Source organism: Pristiophorus japonicus, chromosome 10 (genome assembly GCF_044704955.1).
Source record: "Pristiophorus japonicus isolate sPriJap1 chromosome 10, sPriJap1.hap1, whole genome shotgun sequence".
NCBI lineage: Eukaryota > Metazoa > Chordata > Chondrichthyes > Pristiophoridae > Pristiophorus > Pristiophorus japonicus.
Window position 1 is genome coordinate 136753989 of NC_091986.1, and position 18896 is coordinate 136772884.

Here is an 18896-nt window from a genome sequence, read left to right on the forward strand (position 1 = left end):
GGGAGGAGATTGGGGCGGGGGGGAGGAGATTGGGGCGGGGGGGAGGAGATTGGGGCGGGGGGGAGGAGATTGGGGCGGGGGGGAGGAGATTGGGGCGGGGGGGAGGAGATTGGGGCGGGGGGGAGGAGATTGGGGCGGGGGGGAGGAGATTGGGGCGGGGGGGAGGAGATTGGGGCGGGGGGGAGGAGATTGGGGCGGGGGGGAGGAGATTGGGGCGGGGGGGAGGAGATTGGGGCGGGGGGGAGGAGATTGGGGCGGGGGGGAGGAGATTGGGGCGGGGGGGAGGAGATTGGGGCGGGGGGGAGGAGATTGGGGCGGGGGGGAGGAGATTGGGGCGGGGGGGAGGAGATTGGGGCGGGGGGGAGGAGATTGGGGCGGGGGGGAGGAGATTGGGGCGGGGGGGAGGAGATTGGGGCGGGGGGGAGGAGATTGGGGCGGGGGGGAGGAGATTGGGGCGGGGGGGAGGAGATTGGGGCGGGGGGGAGGAGATTGGGGCGGGGGGGAGGAGATTGGGGCGGGGGGGAGGAGATTGGGGCGGGGGGGAGGAGATTGGGGCGGGGGGGAGGAGATTGGGGCGGGGGGGAGGAGATTGGGGCGGGGGGGAGGAGATTGGGGCGGGGGGGAGGAGATTGGGGCGGGGGGGAGGAGATTGGGGCGGGGGGGAGGAGATTGGGGCGGGGGGGAGGAGATTGGGGCGGGGGGGAGGAGATTGGGGCGGGGGGGAGGAGATTGGGGCGGGGGGGAGGAGATTGGGGCGGGGGGGAGGAGATTGGGGCGGGGGGGAGGAGATTGGGGCGGGGGGGAGGAGATTGGGGCGGGGGGGAGGAGATTGGGGCGGGGGGGGAGGAGATTGGGGCGGGGGGGAGGAGATTGGGGCGGGGGGGAGGAGATTGGGGCGGGGGGGGAGGAGATTGGGGCGGGGGGGGGGAGATTGGGGCGGGGGGGGAGGAGATTGGGGCGGGGGGGAGGAGATTGGGGCGGGGGGGAGGAGATTGGGGCGGGGGGGAGGAGATTGGGGCGGGGGGGAGGAGATTGGGGCGGGGGGGAGGAGATTGGGGCGGGGGGGAGGAGATTGGGGCGGGGGGGAGGAGATTGGGGCGGGGGGGAGGAGATTGGGGCGGGGGGGAGGAGATTGGGGCGGGGGGGAGGAGATTGGGGCGGGGGGGAGGAGATTGGGGCGGGGGGGAGGAGATTGGGGCGGGGGGGAGGAGATTGGGGCGGGGGGGAGGAGATTGGGGCGGGGGGGAGGAGATTGGGGCGGGGGGGAGGAGATTGGGGCGGGGGGGAGGAGATTGGGGCGGGGGGGAGGAGATTGGGGCGGGGGGGAGGAGATTGGGGCGGGGGGGAGGAGATTGGGGCGGGGGGGAGGAGATTGGGGCGGGGGGGAGGAGATTGGGGCGGGGGGGAGGAGATTGGGGCGGGGGGGAGGAGATTGGGGCGGGGGGGAGGAGATTGGGGCGGGGGGGAGGAGATTGGGGCGGGGGGGAGGAGATTGGGGCGGGGGGGAGGAGATTGGGGCGGGGGGGAGGAGATTGGGGCGGGGGGGAGGAGATTGGGGCGGGGGGGAGGAGATTGGGGCGGGGGGGAGGAGATTGGGGCGGGGGGGAGGAGATTGGGGCGGGGGGGAGGAGATTGGGGCGGGGGGGAGGAGATTGGGGCGGGGGGGAGGAGATTGGGGCGGGGGGGAGGAGATTGGGGCGGGGGGGAGGAGATTGGGGCGGGGGGGAGGAGATTGGGGCGGGGGGGAGGAGATTGGGGCGGGGGGGAGGAGATTGGGGCGGGGGGGAGGAGATTGGGGCGGGGGGGAGGAGATTGGGGCGGGGGGGAGGAGATTGGGGCGGGGGGGAGGAGATTGGGGCGGGGGGGAGGAGATTGGGGCGGGGGGGAGGAGATTGGGGCGGGGGGGAGGAGATTGGGGCGGGGGGGAGGAGATTGGGGCGGGGGGGAGGAGATTGGGGCGGGGGGGAGGAGATTGGGGCGGGGGGGAGGAGATTGGGGCGGGGGGGAGGAGATTGGGGCGGGGGGGAGGAGATTGGGGCGGGGGGGAGGAGATTGGGGCGGGGGGGAGGAGATTGGGGCGGGGGGGAGGAGATTGGGGCGGGGGGGAGGAGATTGGGGCGGGGGGGAGGAGATTGGGGCGGGGGGGAGGAGATTGGGGCGGGGGGGAGGAGATTGGGGCGGGGGGGAGGAGATTGGGGCGGGGGGGAGGAGATTGGGGCGGGGGGGAGGAGATTGGGGCGGGGGGGAGGAGATTGGGGCGGGGGGGAGGAGATTGGGGCGGGGGGGAGGAGATTGGGGCGGGGGGGAGGAGATTGGGGCGGGGGGGAGGAGATTGGGGCGGGGGGGAGGAGATTGGGGCGGGGGGGAGGAGATTGGGGCGGGGGGGAGGAGATTGGGGCGGGGGGGAGGAGATTGGGGCGGGGGGGAGGAGATTGGGGCGGGGGGGAGGAGATTGGGGCGGGGGGGAGGAGATTGGGGCGGGGGGGAGGAGATTGGGGCGGGGGGGAGGAGATTGGGGCGGGGGGGAGGAGATTGGGGCGGGGGGGAGGAGATTGGGGCGGGGGGGAGGAGATTGGGGCGGGGGGGAGGAGATTGGGGCGGGGGGGAGGAGATTGGGGCGGGGGGGAGGAGATTGGGGCGGGGGGGAGGAGATTGGGGCGGGGGGGAGGAGATTGGGGCGGGGGGGAGGAGATTGGGGCGGGGGGGAGGAGATTGGGGCGGGGGGGAGGAGATTGGGGCGGGGGGGAGGAGATTGGGGCGGGGGGGAGGAGATTGGGGCGGGGGGGAGGAGATTGGGGCGGGGGGGAGGAGATTGGGGCGGGGGGGAGGAGATTGGGGCGGGGGGGAGGAGATTGGGGCGGGGGGGAGGAGATTGGGGCGGGGGGGAGGAGATTGGGGCGGGGGGGAGGAGATTGGGGCGGGGGGGAGGAGATTGGGGCGGGGGGGAGGAGATTGGGGCGGGGGGGAGGAGATTGGGGCGGGGGGGAGGAGATTGGGGCGGGGGGGAGGAGATTGGGGCGGGGGGGAGGAGATTGGGGCGGGGGGGAGGAGATTGGGGCGGGGGGGAGGAGATTGGGGCGGGGGGGAGGAGATTGGGGCGGGGGGGAGGAGATTGGGGCGGGGGGGAGGAGATTGGGGCGGGGGGGGAGGAGATTGGGGCGGGGGGGGAGGAGATTGGGGCGGGGGGGAGGAGATTGGGGCGGGGGGGAGGAGATTGGGGCGGGGGGGAGGAGATTGGGGCGGGGGGGAGGAGATTGGGGCGGGGGGGAGGAGATTGGGGCGGGGGGGAGGAGATTGGGGCGGGGGGGAGGAGATTGGGGCGGGGGGGAGGAGATTGGGGCGGGGGGGAGGAGATTGGGGCGGGGGGGAGGAGATTGGGGCGGGGGGGAGGAGATTGGGGCGGGGGGGAGGAGATTGGGGCGGGGGGGAGGAGATTGGGGCGGGGGGGAGGAGATTGGGGCGGGGGGGAGGAGATTGGGGCGGGGGGGAGGAGATTGGGGCGGGGGGGAGGAGATTGGGGCGGGGGGGAGGAGATTGGGGCGGGGGGGAGGAGATTGGGGCGGGGGGGAGGAGATTGGGGCGGGGGGGAGGAGATTGGGGCGGGGGGGAGGAGATTGGGGCGGGGGGGAGGAGATTGGGGCGGGGGGGAGGAGATTGGGGCGGGGGGGAGGAGATTGGGGCGGGGGGGAGGAGATTGGGGCGGGGGGGAGGAGATTGGGGCGGGGGGGAGGAGATTGGGGCGGGGGGGAGGAGATTGGGGCGGGGGGGAGGAGATTGGGGCGGGGGGGAGGAGATTGGGGCGGGGGGGAGGAGATTGGGGCGGGGGGGAGGAGATTGGGGCGGGGGGGAGGAGATTGGGGCGGGGGGGAGGAGATTGGGGCGGGGGGGAGGAGATTGGGGCGGGGGGGAGGAGATTGGGGCGGGGGGGAGGAGATTGGGGCGGGGGGGAGGAGATTGGGGCGGGGGGGAGGAGATTGGGGCGGGGGGGAGGAGATTGGGGCGGGGGGGAGGAGATTGGGGCGGGGGGGAGGAGATTGGGGCGGGGGGGAGGAGATTGGGGCGGGGGGGAGGAGATTGGGGCGGGGGGGAGGAGATTGGGGCGGGGGGGAGGAGATTGGGGCGGGGGGGAGGAGATTGGGGCGGGGGGGAGGAGATTGGGGCGGGGGGGAGGAGATTGGGGCGGGGGGGAGGAGATTGGGGCGGGGGGGAGGAGATTGGGGCGGGGGGGAGGAGATTGGGGCGGGGGGGAGGAGATTGGGGCGGGGGGGAGGAGATTGGGGCGGGGGGGAGGAGATTGGGGCGGGGGGGAGGAGATTGGGGCGGGGGGGAGGAGATTGGGGCGGGGGGGAGGAGATTGGGGCGGGGGGGAGGAGATTGGGGCGGGGGGGAGGAGATTGGGGCGGGGGGGAGGAGATTGGGGCGGGGGGGAGGAGATTGGGGCGGGGGGGAGGAGATTGGGGCGGGGGGGAGGAGATTGGGGCGGGGGGGAGGAGATTGGGGCGGGGGGGAGGAGATTGGGGCGGGGGGGAGGAGATTGGGGCGGGGGGGAGGAGATTGGGGCGGGGGGGAGGAGATTGGGGCGGGGGGGAGGAGATTGGGGCGGGGGGGAGGAGATTGGGGCGGGGGGGAGGAGATTGGGGCGGGGGGGAGGAGATTGGGGCGGGGGGGAGGAGATTGGGGCGGGGGGGAGGAGATTGGGGCGGGGGGGAGGAGATTGGGGCGGGGGGGAGGAGATTGGGGCGGGGGGGAGGAGATTGGGGCGGGGGGGAGGAGATTGGGGCGGGGGGGAGGAGATTGGGGCGGGGGGGAGGAGATTGGGGCGGGGGGGAGGAGATTGGGGCGGGGGGGAGGAGATTGGGGCGGGGGGGAGGAGATTGGGGCGGGGGGGAGGAGATTGGGGCGGGGGGGAGGAGATTGGGGCGGGGGGGAGGAGATTGGGGCGGGGGGGAGGAGATTGGGGCGGGGGGGAGGAGATTGGGGCGGGGGGGAGGAGATTGGGGCGGGGGGGAGGAGATTGGGGCGGGGGGGAGGAGATTGGGGCGGGGGGGAGGAGATTGGGGCGGGGGGGAGGAGATTGGGGCGGGGGGGAGGAGATTGGGGCGGGGGGAAGGAGATTGGGGCGGGGGGGAGGAGATTGGGGCGGGGGGGAGGAGATTGGGGCGGGGGGGAGGAGATTGGGGCGGGGGGAGGAGATTGGGGCGGGGGGGAGGAGATTGGGGCGGGGGGGGAGAAAGGAGATTGGGGGGGGGGGGGGAGAAAGGAGATTGGGGGGGAGTGGGTGGGGGGGGGGGGGGGGGGAGAAAGAGAAGGGGGAGACTGAACGGGCCATGCCCGAGACTTCGGGCAGGGCCCGTCCCCAGCACCAGATTTACAGGTAGGTGGCGTTGGGTCGGGTCGGGTGGGGTGGGGTGGGGGGAGGGAGGTCAGTTCGGTTCGCGTCGGGGGGAGGGAGGTCTGGTCGGATCCAGTCCGGGGGCAGGGCGGGGGGGTGGGGGAGCGGGTGTCGGTTCCGGTCCAGGGGCGGGGAGCAGGTGTCGGGTCTGGTCCGGGAGCGGGGGAGTGTCGGGTCCGGTCTGGGGGCGGGGAGCGGGTGTCGGGTCTAGGCAGGGGGGGGGGAAAAACGGGTGTCGGGTCCGGTCCGGAGGCAGGAAGCGGGATTCGAGTCGGGTCGGGAGGAAGCAGGAGTTGGCCGTGGGAGGAGCCTTATTCACGCAGCCCCAGTGACGCCATTCAGCCAGGGCTAGGGGCTGCGTGCTTCGGGCCCCTCCCACACAGTTTCGGGTGCCTGGAGCTACTGCACTTGCGTGCCCACTGTAGCGCGCATGTGCAGAGGTCCCGGCACTGTTTTCAGCGCAGGGACCTGGCTCCGCCCCCTACAGCTCCTACTGCGCTGCGCCGAGGGCCAGAGGACCTGCAGGGAGGTGGAGAATCTGGAGGGTTTTTTTCGGCGCACTTTGTGGCGCGAAAAACGGGCGTCCAGGTTGGGACTGCGCCGTGCGTCGTATTTCTTGATTTTCAGCAGTTCCTTGTTCCTCTGGTATTAAGTGGAATAGAAAAAGGCTAATCAGAGCCCATTACAAAATAAACCATGACTGAATGAATAATGACTGAAGGAAACAGAGACTTAGGTGTAAAATACAATTTCAGGAATTATGTCAAGGAGCACTTCTTCGCGCAGAAGGTGATTAATACCCGAATGGACTCCTGAATAGAGCGCTGAAGGTACTACCCAATCCATTCATGGGACAATTACATGGCCTCTCTTACCTGCACTTAAAACAAGTTATTGTACCAGTCTACCTCATCTGCACATAGATATTATTTTAGTTTATTACTATGGCACAAGTTGAAATAGATCCCTAAACATTACTCGGATGAGTCCATTCATTGGATAAACAGCTTGTATTTGCATAGTCCCCCCAAGTAGAAAAATATCCAACGGCAATTTACGGGGAAGATAATTGATTCTGAATCTTTGCTGGGGAAAAGTAAATGATGACTTGGAGAAAATGGGTTTTAAAAAGGCTTTTTAAAAAAAAAAGAGTTTATTCAATTAAATACTGATTTTCAAAGTAAACCGTTCCCACTTCCAGATCATGTCCACACACAAATTCTTATTGTCTGCTCTCAATTTCCCCAAGCAATCCGAAGCAATACTTTAGTGAACTTCATAATGGAGAAAAATTTTACAAAACTCAAATTTTATTTTCTGAAACTGTGATAACAAAATACCAACATCGAACTGTAATTTTCAGCCCCTACATTGCCCAAGCCGTTTTTTTCGGCGCACTGACCTGAAGCGCACAGACTTTGCGCGCTGGAAAGGGCGCCAGAAAAAAGGGGCCCCATCCTGGCCGCTCTTCGGAGTCCCTGGAGTCGAGGCGTGGTGTGCAGACTGAAGGGGGGGTGGGGGGCGGAGCAACAGGCCAGCGCAGAAAGCACTGCCGGCACCTGCGCGCATGCTCCTGCTCACCCAGCACGTCCTGTGAGCAGGACCTGATGCTCGCAGCCCCTATCCCCAGCCGAAGGGACGCCCGATCTCGCCGCACCCTATCCCCAGCCAGCTGGCCTGCTGAGTTCCCGGGAGAGGTAAGACTTTGGTTCTATTTTTTAAATTTAGTGGTTGTGTGCGCTTGAGAGTTTTGATTTGGGCAGGGGGGGGGCGGGAGGAGGAGAGTTTTGGGGAGGGGGGGGCGTGGTGGAGAGAGAGAGAGAGAGAGAGATTGTATACCAGCATCACTCTCTTTGGATACTCGTTCTACTCCCCGCAGCTCGCATTTTTCCAGTAGGATTTACTTCATTTTTTAGTATTTTAATTGTGTTAGCTTTTCCTTGCAATGTTTGGTGCTTGGTTGTTGTGATCCTCTCCAGTTCTCTTCCCTAATGTCTGTCAAATGTGCACTACTTTTTCTTCACTGCCCGCAAGGCTTTTCAGAGCTGGCCAAATACACTGACCTAAGTCGATTTGGATTAAGTTTTTGCTGGCCAAAGTGGCATAAATGGCCAAAACTGGCCTAAGTGTCTAGGAAAGCCCCCTTTTGAAAAAAAAAAACTGACCTAAAAAAAATCATCCCTAACTGACTTACTCTGGAGCAAATTTTTTGGGAAAAAAAATAGCATTTTTAAAAAAAAACTTACGCCAGTAAAAACTTACTACAAAAAATTGATACAAGTCATGGCCAAAATTGGGCCCAATATAAGGTGCACACACGCCTGTAGGGGCCGCGGAAGTTCTGGGTTTAGGTATGCACTGCACATGCGTTAAAACCCAAAACTGGAGATCAGTCAAGAATTCTCTTGACAGATTCTCCGCATCTCCAGGAAAAGGGCCTCCGCGGGCAGAAAGTTAGGCTATTTGTCCAACTTCTGCCCAGCGAATGCCAATGAAATTCTTCCACCTGGTAAAAGCAGGCATACAGACTGCTTTAACCAGCTTAAGTTTTAAAAAATATTTTACATTTTTTTTCATTCATTTAAACACATGGACAATAAGGCAAGGTTATTTTTTAGCACTTAACATTTTTAATTTTTTTTCAAAATGTTAATTTTGTTTTAAATGTTTAATTATATTGTATTTTACTTAATTTTAAATATGTATTTTTTTTAATTTGTTATGTTAAATGTATTTTTTAAACTTGATCCCCATTCATGCTTATGGGGATTCCGTACATACAGATTCCCCTTAAGCATGAATAGGGATTCTTTTCTTGGATTGGTTGGGCCGGCCCACGTGCAAACCTCATGCGCCCCTGGGATATATGGGCCTCGACGCAGGCTTACGCATAGAGGCCCAGGACCGCAAGTCTCTGTCAATCCCAAAGCAGAAGGCAAGTGTGTAGATTGCGGAGCCTAACCTTTCCCTTCAAACATTTTAAAAACGTCATTCATGTTTCTAAAAAGATGTACATTTTTGAAGCAAAATAGAGCAATTTACTAATACTGAAGTAATTGATCCCAAGCAAGCCAGAAGGAATTACCTTCAAAGTCTTGTAGTATGTGGCCATCTCTGAATGGAATGGTCTGCTTCTGCTGCTGGTCGAGCATACTATGTACAGTAACAAATTCTTCATCTAGAGCTACCACGTAAGGAAAACAAACAGCTGCACCAATCACATTCTCCGACCAGTGAACAGGTGCACGCTGGGAAATTCCTGCTGCTGTCACAAACATTCCTGGAAAAAAAAATTAAAAAAAGGAAATTAATGAGTTGCAATTACCATGTCCCTAATGCCTTGCAGCAAATTTGATGCCTGAATGGTAAGCATTTGTTCATAATTATAGTACCTACTCTACTGAGAATAAAAATGTGTTAATTCACACATTTAATTACAGGCAATGTTTCAATCCCTTCCCATTCCCAAGGCCCCTGCCAAATGTAAATTGTATTAGAGGCTGTTTCTTCCCTTGAAAAGAAAGGTGCATGGCTTTTATCAATAAAATATGCAAAACCACAGGACATACTGTTGGTGTCCATTTGACCTGACAAGCAACTGAGTGTTGCACCTGTGCAGTCAGCTTAATTCACAGTCGTTTAATATAATGACTGAATTATCAGTAGTCGCAAGTAAAATTGGTACTGGACTGAAATAGAAAAAAATGATTTCTGTACGAACAGCTGTCTCTGGTTATTTCCACACAAATTTTAAAGTCAGTAACGTCTTGTAAACCTCAAGTCCAGTTCTTCAGGGGTTTTTTTGCGTGTATACAGGAGACAAACATTTCAGAAAAAAACTTTTGTTCAGGCCAGCCAACATTTTCCTCCAAAGGCTGTCTCTGGTAAATTGTGTCAAGTAATTAATTCTTGCCATTAGGTGGCACTGTAAAATATGTCTTCATTTGAATAAACATTAGACTTCTCCCATATTTGTATTATTGGGAGCTTGAATAAAAGAATTGTACTCCTAGAATCTTTAAATCTTTATTAAAATAATGTATTTAGATAGCAAGTGAAATTTGTATTACACGTGTCAGCACTAACTGTGGCATTAAAAATTAGCCACTGTAAGCATTATCAAAATGTAGTACACTTAAATCCTAATACTTCCTGATTACATAAACTAGCTGGATTCCACCCACTAAATGAGGGAAGTGACTCAAATCCTGCTCTTTGGCATGGTGTGTGGATAATTAGTGAAAAATGCTGACAAAATTTAAGTCATCCTGCTTTCATATTTTCCACTATGCTTTTTTTCCCAATCTGCCTTTCCTCTTCACCCAATACATAACAGGAACTCCTAAATACATCAGGAATTTTAGTAGAAAATGGCCAAATAATTTAACAGCACTTGACTAAAGCACAAATTGAATACACAATCTCAAATTCCACAGGCAAAATAAGGTAGAACTACTTAATGCAGTCTTTGGGAACTCTAAATGTTTTCAAGAAAGTCATTTCTCGATGTATAAGAATTGAAATACAGGGAAATTATGTTAAATGTATATAGGACCTTGGCTAGACCACATTTGGAGTACTGTGCACAGTTTTGGTCTCCATATTACAAAAATAATATTGAGGTACTGGAGAGGATGCAAAAAAGATTTGCATGGAGATTTACCAGAACTAAGAGGTTATAACTATCAGGAAAGATTGGGCAGGTTGGGGCTTTTTTCTCTAGAAAAGAGAAGGCCAAGGGCTGACCCAATAGAGGTCTTTAAAATTATGAGTGTGTTTAACAGGGTAGGTGTAGAGAAGATGTTTCCACTTGGCTCCAGCTGGGGTGGAGTGTAGAATGTTTCGTTGCAAGGGGTGTCGCAGTTTTGTGGGGCGGACTGATTGGGCTGGGTGCTCTTTACCTTTCCACCATTGTTCATTGGTTTATTTGTAACCTTCAGAACTGCTGACTGAGGGCTGTGTGGCTCTTTGTCGGCCGGCGTGGACACAATTGCCAAAATGGCCTCCTTCTGCACTGTAGATTTCTATGTTCCTACTCGTGGGCGAGTCCAAAATTAGTGGTCAAAAATATAAGATAGTCACAAATAAATCCAATAAAGAATTCAGGAGAAAGTTCATTACCCAGAGAGTGGGGAGAATTTGGGACCTGCGAGAATGTGGGACCTGCTACCAGATGGAGGTTAAGGTCAATTGCTTAAATGCATTGGTTGAAATTAAGACCCATTGCTGTGCTGTGCGATTCTGTTAAAAAAAAACTGCATAAAAATCAAGGTAGAGGTTATTACAATTATATATTTGGAAACAGAAGGGCCACATCAACTTTCAAAATACTGTGCAGTATTTGACAAAGAGCTTAAAAAATGAAACTGTTCTAGTGTCGCTTGAGAAACACCAATGATTTGTTTAGGTGTCAGGGAAGTTCCCACAGTATGGCTACAAACTTCTGTTAACTTCTAAAGAACCAGTTTTTAGTACACACCTCTTTTTCCCCCACCCCCACCCCATCCCTCGGGGTACTTAAAAAGGAGCGCCCGAGACCAGCGCTGAGAGCAGGGAACATAAAAAGGAGCAAGCTGGGAGCAGAGCGAATGGATCCAAGAGGAAACAAAAAAAAAATCAAAGGGCATCACAGGAAAGCAGGTAAGTGATTGGTTGGTGAGTATTTCTCTCTTTTTCTAAAATTGGACATTGGTTTAAATTAAGAGCAGTGATTACAGATTAAAAATTATACATACATAATTTATATTTCAAAACTGGAAAACTTAATTAGTTAAAGAAAATACAAGAGAGATAGCAGGGCAGGTGATGTGTTGCAGCTGTAGCATATGGGAGCCGGTGGACCCCAGTGTGATCCGCAGTGAACACATCTGCCTTAAGTGTTGGCAGCTCGAGGAACTACGGCTCAGAGTTGATGAGCTGGAGTCAGAGTTCTAACAGTGCGATACATCAGGGAGGGTGAGGGTTACCTGGATACTTTGTTCCAGGAGGCAGTCACATCCCTTAGATTAAATACTTCAAATTTGGTCCGTAGTCAAGGACAGGAGGATGTGACTACAAGTGAGAGTTATGGAGATCCAGAAGGTAGCACTGGAGGAACTTCAGCCCTTGCACTTGTCCAACAGGTACGAGGTACTTGCAGCCTGTGTGGACGAGAGCAGGGACTGCAGTGAGGCTGAGCAAACTGACCACAGCACCGTGGTACAGGGAACTATTGAAGTTGGGGGGAGTAAAAAGAAATGTAGTAGCGGTTGGAGACAGTATAGTTAAGGGGATAGATACTGTTCTCTGCAGCCGAGAGCGCGAGTCCCGAAGGCTGTGTTGCCTGCCCGTTGCCAAGATTAAGGACATCTCCTCTGGGCTGGAATGGGAGGGGAAGATCCAGTTGTCGTGGTCCACGTAGGTTCCAACGACATAGATATGACAAAGAACGAGGTTTTGCTGAGGGAGGATGAGCAGCTAGGGGCTAAATTAAATAGCAGAACCAACCACAAAGATAATAAGCTCTGGATTACTACCTAAGCCACAAGCGAATTGGCATAGAAATAAGATCGGAGAGATGAATGCGTGGCTCAAAGATTGATGTGGGAGAAATGGATTTTGATTCATGCAGCATTCGCACCAGAACTGGGGAAAGAGGGAGCTGTTCCGTTGGAACAGTTTCATTTGAACTATGCGGGATCAGTGTCCTGGCGAATCGAATAACTAGGGCTGTAGATAGGACTTTAAATCTGCAGGGTAGCGATAGGGGTAAAGATAACCAGAGTGTGACAGGAAGGGACAGAGGGTACAAATAATATAATACAGCAGAAAGTAGAGTCAGAGTAGGGAAAAATGGTAAGACAAATTTAAAAGCTCTTTAACAATGCATGCAGCATTCGTAACATGATAGATGAGTTGAAGGCACAAATAGCAATAAATGGGTACGATCTGATAGCCATTTCAGAAACGTGGTTGTAAGGTGACCAAGGCTGGGAACTGAATATTCAGGGGTATATGCCATTTCGGAAGGATAGGCAGAAAGGAAAAGGAGGCGCAGTATCTTTGTTAATAAAGGATGAGATCAGTGCAATAGTGAAAAATGATATTGGCTCAGAAGATCAAGACGTAGAATCAGTTTGGGTAGAGATAAGAAATAATAAGGGAAAGGAGGCATCCATCAGCTCCCTAGCATAGCTACACTGTAGGACAGAGTATAAATCAAGAAATAATGGGGGCTTGTAAGAAAGGTGCTGCAATAATCATGGGCGATTTTAATCTTCATATAGTTTGGACAAATCAAATTGGCAAAGACAGCCTTGAGGACGAGTTCATAGAGTGTATTCAGGATGGTTTATTAGAACAATATATGTTGTGGAACCAACCAGGGAGCAGGTTATTTTAGATCTGGTAATCAGACGGGATTAATTATTGATCTCATAGTAAAGGATCCTCTTGGGATGAGTGATCATAGCATTTTAGAATTTCAAATTCAGTTCGAGCGCGTGAAATTTCGATCTCAAACTTGTGTCCTGAACTGAAATAAAGGCATTTACAAAGGTATGAAGACAGAGTTGGCTAAAGTGGACAGGGAAAATAGATTAATGGGTAAGACGGTAGATAAGCAGTGACAAATATTTATGGAGATATTTCATAACGCAGCCTGCTATTCTGAAAAGGACCCGTTTATCACGACTCTCTGCTTTATGTCTGCCAACCAGTTCTCGATCCATGTCAGTACATTACCCCCAATACCATGTGCTTTGGTTTTGTACACCAATCTCTTGTGTGGGACCTTGTCAAAAGCCTTTTGAAAGTCCAAATATACCACATCCACTGGTTCTCTCTTGTCCACTCTACTAGTTACATCCTCAAAAAATTCCAGAAGATTTGTCAAGCAGGATTTCCCTTTCATAAATCCATGCTGATTGGACCAATCCTGTCACTGTTTTCCAAATGGGCTGCTAATTCATCCAACATTTTCCCTACAACTGATGTCAGGCTAACCAGTCTATAATTAACTGTGCAAATAGATGTTAACAAATAGGATGTGATTGGGATTACGGAGACGTGGCTCCAGGATGATCAGGGCTGGGAACTCAACATCCAGGGATATTCAACATTCAGGAAGGATAGAATAAAAGGAAAAGGAGGTGGGGTAGCATTGCTGGTTAAAGAGGAGATTAATGCAATATTTAGGAAAGACATTAGCTTGGATGATGTGGAATCTATATGGGTAGAGCTGCAGAACACCAAAGGGCAAAAAACGTTAGTGGGAGTTGTGTACAGACCTCCAAACAGTAGTAGGGATGTTGGGGAGGGCATCAAACAGGAAATTAGGGGTGCATGCAATAAAGGTGTAGCAGTTATAATGGGTGACTTTAATATGCACATAGATTGGGCTAGCCAAACTGGAAGCAATACGGTGGAGGAGGATTTCCTGGAGTGCATAAGGGATGGTTTTCTGGACCAATATGTCGAGGAACCAACTAGGGGGGAGGCCATCTTAGACTGGGTGTTGTGTAATGAGAGAGGATTAATTAGCAATCTCATTGTGCGAGGCCCCTTGGGGAAGAGTGACCATAATATGGTGGAATTCTGCATTAGGATGGAGAATGAAACAGTTAATTCAGAGACCATGGTCCAGAACTTAAAGAAGGGTAACTTTGAAAGTATGAGGCGTGAATTGGCTAGGATAGATTGGCGAATGATACTTAGGGGGTTGACTGTGGATGGGCAATGGCAGAGATTTCGAGATCGCATGGATGAATTACAACAATTGTACATTCCTGTCTGGCGTAAAAATAAAAAAGGGAAGGTGGCTCAACCGTGGCTATCAAGGGAAATCAGGGATAGTATTAAAGCCAAGGAAGTGGCATACAAATTGGCCAGAAATAGCAGCGAACCTGGGGACTGGGAGAAATTTAGAACTCAGCAGAGGAGGACAAAGGGTTTGATTAGGGCAGGGAAAATGGAGTACGAGAAGAAGTTTGCAGGGAACATTAAGGCGGATTGCAAAAGTTCTATAGGTATGTAAAGAGAAAAAGGTTAGTAAAGACAAACGTAGGTCCCCTGCAGTCAGAATCAGGGGAAGTCATAACGGGGAACAAAGAAATGGCAGACCAATTGAACAAGTACTTTGGTTCAGTATTCAATAAGGAGGACACAAACAACCTTCCGGATATAAAAGGGGTCAGAGGGTCTAGTAAGGAGGAGGATCTGAGGGAAATCTTTATTAGTCGGGAAATTGTGTTGGGGAAATTGATGGGATTGAAGGCCGATAAATCCCCAGAGCCTGATGGACTGCATCCCAGAGTACTTAAGGAGGTGGCCTTGGAAATAGCAGATGCATTGACAGTCATTTTCCAACATTCCATTGACTCTGGATCAGTTCCTATCGAGTGGAGGGTAGCCAATGTAACCCCACTTCTTAAAAAAGGAGGGAGAGAGAAAACAGGGAATTATAGGCCGGTCAGCCTGACCTCAGTAGTGGGTAAAATGATGGAATCAATTATTAAGGATGTCATAGCAGCTCATTTGGAAAATGGTGACATGATAGGTCCAAGTCAGCATGGATTTGTGAAAGTGAAATCATGCTTGACAAATCTTCTGGAATTTTTTGAGGATGTTTCCAGTAAAGTGGACAAAGGAGAACCAGTTGATGTGGTATATTTAGACTTTCAGAAGGCTTTCGACAAGGTCCCACACAAGAGATTAATGTGCAAAGTTAAAGCACATGGGATTGGGGGTAGTGTGCTGACGTGGATTGAGAACTGGTTGTCAGACAGGAAGCAAAGAGTAGGAGTAAATGGGTACTTTTCAGAATGGCAGGCAGTGACTAGTGGGGTGCCGCAAGGTTCTGTGCTGGGGCCCCAGCTGTTTACATTGTACATTAATGATTTAGACGAGGGGATTAAATGCAGTATCTCCAAATTTGCTGATGACACTAAGTTGGGTGGCAGTGTGAGCTGCGAGGAGGATGCTATGAGGCTGCAGAGTGACTTGGATAGGTTAGGTGAGTGGGCAAATGCATGGCAGATGAAGTATAATGTGGATAAATGTGAGGTTATCCACTTTGGTGGTAAAAACAGAGAGACAGACTATTTTCTGAATGGTGACAGATTAGGAAAAAGGAAGGTGCAATGAGACCTGGGTGTCATGGTACATCAGTCATTGAAGGTTGGCATGTAGGTACAGCAGGCGGTTAAGAAAGCAAATGGCATGTTGGCCTTCATAGCAAGGGGATTTGAGTGCAGGGGCAGGGAGGTGTTGCTACAGTTGTACAGGGCCTTGGTGAGGCCACACCTGGAGTACAGTTTTGGTCTCCTAACTTGAGGAAGGACATTCTTGCTATTGAGGGAGTGCAGCGAAGATTCACCAGACTGATTCCCAGGATGGTGGGACTGACCTATCAAGAAAGACTGGATCAACTGGGCTTATATTCACTGGAGTTCAGAAGAATGAGAGGGGACCTCATGGAAACGTTTAAAATTCTGACGGGTTTAGACAGGTTAGATGCAGGAAGAATGTTCCCAATGTTGGGGAAGTCCAGAACCAGGGGTCACAGTCTGAGGATAAGGGTTAAGCCATTTAGGACCGAGATGAGGAGAAACTTCTTCACCCAGAGTGGTGAACCTGTGGAATTCTCTACCACAGAAAGTAGTTGAGGCCAATTCACTAAATATATTCAAAAGGGAGTTAGATGAAGTCCTTACTACTCGGGGGATCAAGGGTTATGGCGAGAAAGCAGGAAGGGGGTACTGAAGTTTCACGTTCAGCCATGAACTCATTGAATGGCGGTGCAGGCTAGAAGGGCTGAATGGCCTGCTCCTGCACCTATTTTCTATGTTTCTATGTTTACCCGCTTTCTCTCTCCATCCTTTTTTAAAATGTGGCGTTACATTAGCTACCCTCCAGTCCATAGGAACTGATCCAGAGTCGATAGATTGTTGGAAAATGATCACCAATGCATCCACTATTTCTAGGGCCACGTCCTTAAGTACTCCGAGATGCAGACTATCAGGACCCGGGGATTTATCGGCCTTTAATCCCATCAATTTCCCTAACACAATTTCCCGCCTAATAAGGATATCTTTCAGCTCCTCATTCTCACTAGACCCACTGTCCCCTAGTACATTCGGAAGGTTATTTGTATCTTCCTTTGTGAAGACAGAACCGAAGTATTGGTTCAATTGGTCTGCCATTTCTTTGTTCCCCATTATAAATTCACCTGAATCCGACTGTAAGGGACCCATGTTTGTCTTTACTAATCTTTTTTTCCACATACTTATAGAAGCTTTTGCAGTCAGTTTTTATGTTCCCTGCAAGCTTCCTCTCGTACTCTATTTTCCCCTTCTTAATTAAACCCTTAGTCCTCCTCTGTTGAATCGTAAATTTCTCCCAGTCCTCAGGTTTGTTGCTTTTTCTAGCCAATTTATATGCCTCTTCCTTGGTTTTAACACTATCCTTAATTTCCCTTGTTAGCCATGGTTGAGCCACCTTCCCAGTTTTATTTTTACTCCAGACAGGGATGTACAATTGCTGAAGTTCATCCATGTGATCTTTAAATGTTTGCCATTGCTTATCCACCGTCAACCCTTTAAGTATCCTCTGTCAGTCTATTCCAGTCAATTCACACCTCATACCGTCGAAGTTACCTTTCCTTAAGTTCAGGACCCTAGTTTCCGAATTAACTTTGTCACTCTCCATCTTAATAAGGAATTCTACCATATTATGATCACTTTTCCCCAAAGGGCCTCGCACAACAAGATTGCTAATTAGGTCGCCCATTTAAAACGGAGATGAGGAGGAATTTCTTCTCTCAGAGGGTCATGAATCTTTGAAATTCTCTACCCCAGAGAGCTGTGGAGACTGGGTCATTGAATATATTTAAGGTGGAGACACAGATTTTTGAACTATCGGAGAGTCAAGGATTATGGGGAGCGGGCAGGAAAGCGGAGCTGAGGTCAAGATCAGATCAGCCATGATCTTATTGAATGGCGGAGTAGGCTCGAGGGGCCAAGTATCCTGCGCCTGCTCCTATTTCTTGGGTATGTTCTTGTTTTTCCAGGTCCAATACACCATTCTCAGGAAGATCGATGCCGAACCTGCCACGGGAGCATGGCAGTACTGTTCAAGTGCATGACCTGCTTCCCTATAAGGAGTGGGGAAATTAAAAGGACATGATTGTCCAAAACTGGCAACTCATCACATGTAAAAAAAATTTGCACTGAAGATATCTGGAGGTTCAGTCATGAATCTCCGGCTCCTTTTGATAATCTTGTTAAAGGTCAAGGGTTTCCTTCACAGCCTGCTGAATGTCACTGTACCTTTTACTGTCTAACCTTTCAGGCTAGTCCTCAAGTGCAATTACCACAGGTTATAGCCGGCTATCTATCACCCTGCTGAATTTAGGCTTCTCTTTTCCCAGTGAACATGTTGACTCCTTTTTGTCCGGGAGACAATTATCCATGATTAGTGAAAACATTTACTTTGCCTTGACAATTCTCGGACTCTCCAAAAAGTTCCAATATCATCCAAGGATTATTGTTGCTTTTGTAGGTCACTGAACATAGGTTCTTGAAACAAAAGGGCTTCGCTGATTTATAAGCACAACTACCACACGAGCTGGCAAACTAGTAATGTGCATTGGAATTTTGCAGTCTATCTGGCTGGTCTCAAAAACTAATAAGTCTCCCTTAAATATCTATCCAATTCTCCCTTAAATGTTTCCCCCTACACTAATCTGCCTCTGCTTCCCCTAGAATAGTCAGATTCAGTCAGCAGTCTCTGCATAAAAATAATTTAATCTAAACTGTACCTTCCTCCCTCTCTTTCCCACCTGACTATTTCTCATATTTGAAGTCAAGTGATTTGTTTAGCAAAAGTTGGTAAAACACACCAAACTCTTCTGCATGGCTTAGCTTGGTGCTGTAACAACCTTCAGTCATTTTCAGCATCTCAACACACCCTGGATGAAACCAGCCAATTCAGTTCCCACCACAATCAATAACGCCAACACCATGTTGGTCAAAATCACACATGACAACTTGTCTGAACATGGCTCAGTGTTGCTCCTCATCCTACAACCTATCCCTTGCCTTCACAACACTGCATCCTCTGCAGTTCAATTTTGTGACACTGCTTTCTCATGATTCCAATTTTACCGATTGTATCATCATCACAGTTCCAACTGTTTTTCCTCCCATGGCTGTATTGTCACATCCAGTGCCCCGCAAAGCTCCATCAAGTAGTTGCCAAGACTCGCTTTCACAGCCACATCTCTTTTCTCAGTAACTGTCTCTGCCTCCGACTTAATCCATGTGGATTCCAATTTGAAATTCCACCCTTCATGTTTTGATCCACCCAGGATTAGATATATCTCAGATATTCAACGTTCCTCAAACCATTGCTCTCACCGCATTCTGGGATCCACACTCAACGCTACACGCTGCCACATGCACGCTCTCTACTTCTCTCTTCAGCAGCACCGACTCACTCGATCTCCAAGCTGTCTTAGTCTGCAGTT

The 18896-nt window shown here is 52.4% G+C and overlaps 1 protein-coding gene across 1 annotated transcript in view; it reads right to left on the reverse strand.

Annotated features, from left to right (window-relative positions):
- tgfbrap1 (transforming growth factor, beta receptor associated protein 1) overlaps positions 1–18896 on the reverse strand; it is a 108203-nt gene that overhangs the window by 54837 nt on the left and 34470 nt on the right. Inside the window, exon 3 of the mRNA XM_070892101.1 lies at positions 8478–8672. Within this exon, the coding sequence (XP_070748202.1) occupies positions 8478–8672 (195 nt within the window). The remainder of the gene's footprint in view (positions 1–8477; positions 8673–18896) is intronic.